This window comes from Lipotes vexillifer, unplaced genomic scaffold, assembly GCF_000442215.2.
Source record: "Lipotes vexillifer unplaced genomic scaffold, Lipotes_vexillifer_v1.1 scaffold376, whole genome shotgun sequence".
Taxonomy (NCBI): Eukaryota; Metazoa; Chordata; class Mammalia; order Artiodactyla; family Lipotidae; genus Lipotes; species Lipotes vexillifer.
The window spans coordinates 2,392,681-2,395,899 of record NW_006785037.1 but is presented as its reverse complement, the minus strand read 5'-3'; the positions used below and the strand labels follow the sequence as shown (position 1 = coordinate 2,395,899).

The following is a 3,219-nucleotide window of genomic DNA, read 5'->3' as shown; positions in this document are numbered from 1 at the left end:
TTTTTTTTTTTTTTTTTTTTTTTTTTTTTTTTTTTTTTTTTTTTTTTTTTGCTTATTGTTTCTCTATACAGATCCCTGACTCATCTCCTGTTATCCACCAGAACTGGAAATCTCCTCTTAACTCTGAATGTATCAGGTATTCTACCTGTTCCCTCTTTTCCTCAGAGACATCCTTCCAGATGCCTTTTGCCCTCCTCTTCTGAAATGGACTGGTTGCTTTCTACCTGAACTATCCTAATGTATATCATTAACCAAAACAGAAAAATTATAAAACAAAGTTGTTTGGTGGTTATCCTCATACTTGTATAGTGTCACTGAAAGCCCTTTATATGTAAAAATTAAAACGCACACACCAGCTACGTGTGATAGGATCTCTATTTAATCTGTTTGCTTTGCAGCAGTGAGAATGACCATTAAAATCAGAATATCACACTTTTTCCATTGAATTTCTTAATTTACTGTAGTCTTCACTGTTTTCTTATAATCATGGAAATGAACATCAGTAAGGTGACTCCCCTGTCACATTTAAATATTTTCTGGTAACGTGATGGAGACTATATTTTGAAAAATGTTGGTGCTCACGAATGCGTGCCTTTGTTGACTGCTTGACCGTATACTGTTCAGAGATAGCAGCACACATTTTAAGCTCCAAGAGGGCAGGGATTAGACTGTTTTATTCACTCGACACCTAGTAGACGTTTTATGAATATTTGTTAAATGAATGAATGTTTCTTCTGTGGATGAAATTTGCTTCAACAACATATCTCTTTTCATTTTTTGGTGCATGCAGCATCACTGTGTTTGCCAACTGCATCGAAATCCAATGGGTGTCTTCTTTTAGTATGCTCTTGTGTCATACGCTTCTAGCTTAGGCTGCAAATCATTTATAAAGTGTAACATAAAGAGATGTATTGAGTCCTTGAATAAGTTCAACTGTATTAATTCTAATTTCTGAAAACCAATATTCATCCATGACACTTATGCATATGTTGTTAAACTGTTAATGGCATAATTTTTCATGGCCAGCTAACTTCATTCCTATACTTATCCTACTGTCATTTCTCATATTTTTAACTCTCCCCATTTAGGAGCCAACTCTGGCAAAAGGAGACTATCAAGGGAGAGGAAACACAATTATAGTTGGACACTTAAGGAACTTCACCTGTAGTACATTTTATTTTGATAATTGGTTACGAATGCCAATTTGTTAAAAAAAAAACTTACTATTTTTTTCTCATTCCCAACCTTAACAAAATAGAAGGCTATAAGGATTATTCATTAAAAATATTTCTTGGCTAAATAGTTGAGTAATGTGGAAATCCAGTTCAAATAAGAGACATTTTTTTCTCCTTTTAAAATATCAAAGCTGTTTAAAACTCAAGTGTAAAAATTAATCAAGTATTGCAAGTATCTGGTATTTGTATAAACCAGCCAAACAAACTGGGTTTCATGGTCTAACCAGGCCCATTATTTTTCTGACATGTGGCTAAGGTAAGAAACCTTCAAAGAATTCCATGATGCCCCATAGTAAGCTTTGATTCACCTCCTCTTACACCTTGGCCTAAAAGGGGACTTGGTAAACTCTGATCTGTGGGCCAAATCCTGTCCATCACCTGTGTTTTTAAAGTAAGTTTTATTGGAACACAGCCCTGCTCTTTTCATTTACATATATCCATAGCTGTGTTTCCTAAAACAACAATTAAGTAGCTTGCAACTATCTGGTCCTTTTCAGGAAAAGTTTGCAAACCCATGCTCTAAACAGAAAAATAACCAAGCATGCAAACTTAAAGCTAGCATTTATTGTCTTAATTTTTTCTTTTTCTTTGACTTTTAAATGCTAGATGAGAGAGTTATTTTTTTTTTTCCTTTTTTCTAAAAAGGAAAGGTTTAGGGAGAAAATTCCAGTAGTGTAAAACCACTTCCGAACATTTAAATACATGTGCATCAGAAAGCTGTCCTGGAACTTTTGATATTACAGTGTTGACCCCTCTTGTCTTTTACCACAGGGGGCTATATTAAATGTTGATGATGCTGCCACTCGGCTCCATCTTTTAAATCGATCAGCTTTAAGATCTGTGCAAGCACAGGCTAGGACACCAGGTTTTCAGAAAGAACAAGTTTCAACATTTTCTCCTTGGGGAGAAGTTTTGACACCTATAGCGAGTTCTTCTGTTACTCACTTAAGTAGTAAACAGGAAGAATATGTTAAGGTGAGTATCATAAGTTATTAGAAGTAAATATTTACAGAGTTTGAAATAAAGCAATTCTCTATGCAAAAATGGAAGATTTAGTTTGTGTGCTTTTACTACAGGTTGCCAAAACACTTTTTATTGACGAAGCATTAAAACCTTGCCCAAGGTGCCAATCCCCTGCTAAGTACCAGCCTTATAAGAAAAGGGGACTATGTAGCAGCACAGCCTGTGGTTTTGACTTTTGTGTGTTATGTTTGTGTGCTTATCATGGGTCTGAAGAATGTAGTAGAGGAGCAGCAAAGCCAAGAAATAGAAAAGATGCTCTTCCAGGAAGTGCCCAGAGTAAGCGGAATTTAAAACGCCTCTAAAGAGACTTCACATATAAAAGAAGCATTCCCTCTAAGCAACATTTTGTTTGGCTTAAAATTATGAATATTTTGAAAGCATGCAAGTCTTCCCATCAATGACAGATGATGATTTATTTCCTACTTTGTATATATTGTGATCCATGTCATTGTATGTTTTCTTTAAAGTAGTGAGCTTTGAAAAAATCTTATTTTACAATGTCATTTTTACTCATTTTAGTAATTTAGTGTTTTTAAATAAAGAATTTTCAGTGTTATATATATGTATTTAACTGTTTCATGTAACATTTAAAAATTGTGCATTTCATCACTATGTGTTGAAATGTTCTTCGATTACTTTTCAAAAGTAGTTTTCCAAATAGTATTAAAAATTCTGAACTTGAGATAGATGCCTTATAGATTTCAAAATCTTTGAATATTTGACTGAAATGAAATATAAATAAAATGTTTTCAGAAGTTCTGTTGAATTTACTCTATAATCTCCATCTTTCTCTTAATTTAATTAATGTCATATTTGGGCAGACTTCTGGTTAGATAAAATTTACTTAATATTGATAACTAAGATGTAAAAAGTAAATTATTACATATATGTGGTTATTCACCATGAGAGTCTTAGGTAATAAACACCCATAAGTCACACGTAAGTTTCCTTTACCTTGTTA

General features: G+C 33.4%; 1 protein-coding gene across 1 annotated transcript in view; it reads left to right on the top strand.

Annotated features, from left to right (window-relative positions):
• Positions 1-2,560, top strand: part of FBXO43 (F-box protein 43) — an 11,692-nt gene extending 9,132 nt beyond the window's left edge. The window contains exons 5-6 of the mRNA XM_007457173.1: positions 2,007-2,210; positions 2,312-2,560. Coding sequence (XP_007457235.1) covers positions 2,007-2,210; positions 2,312-2,560 — 453 coding nt within the window. The remainder of the gene's footprint in view (positions 1-2,006; positions 2,211-2,311) is intronic.
• Positions 2,561-3,219: the final 659 nt, after the last annotated feature.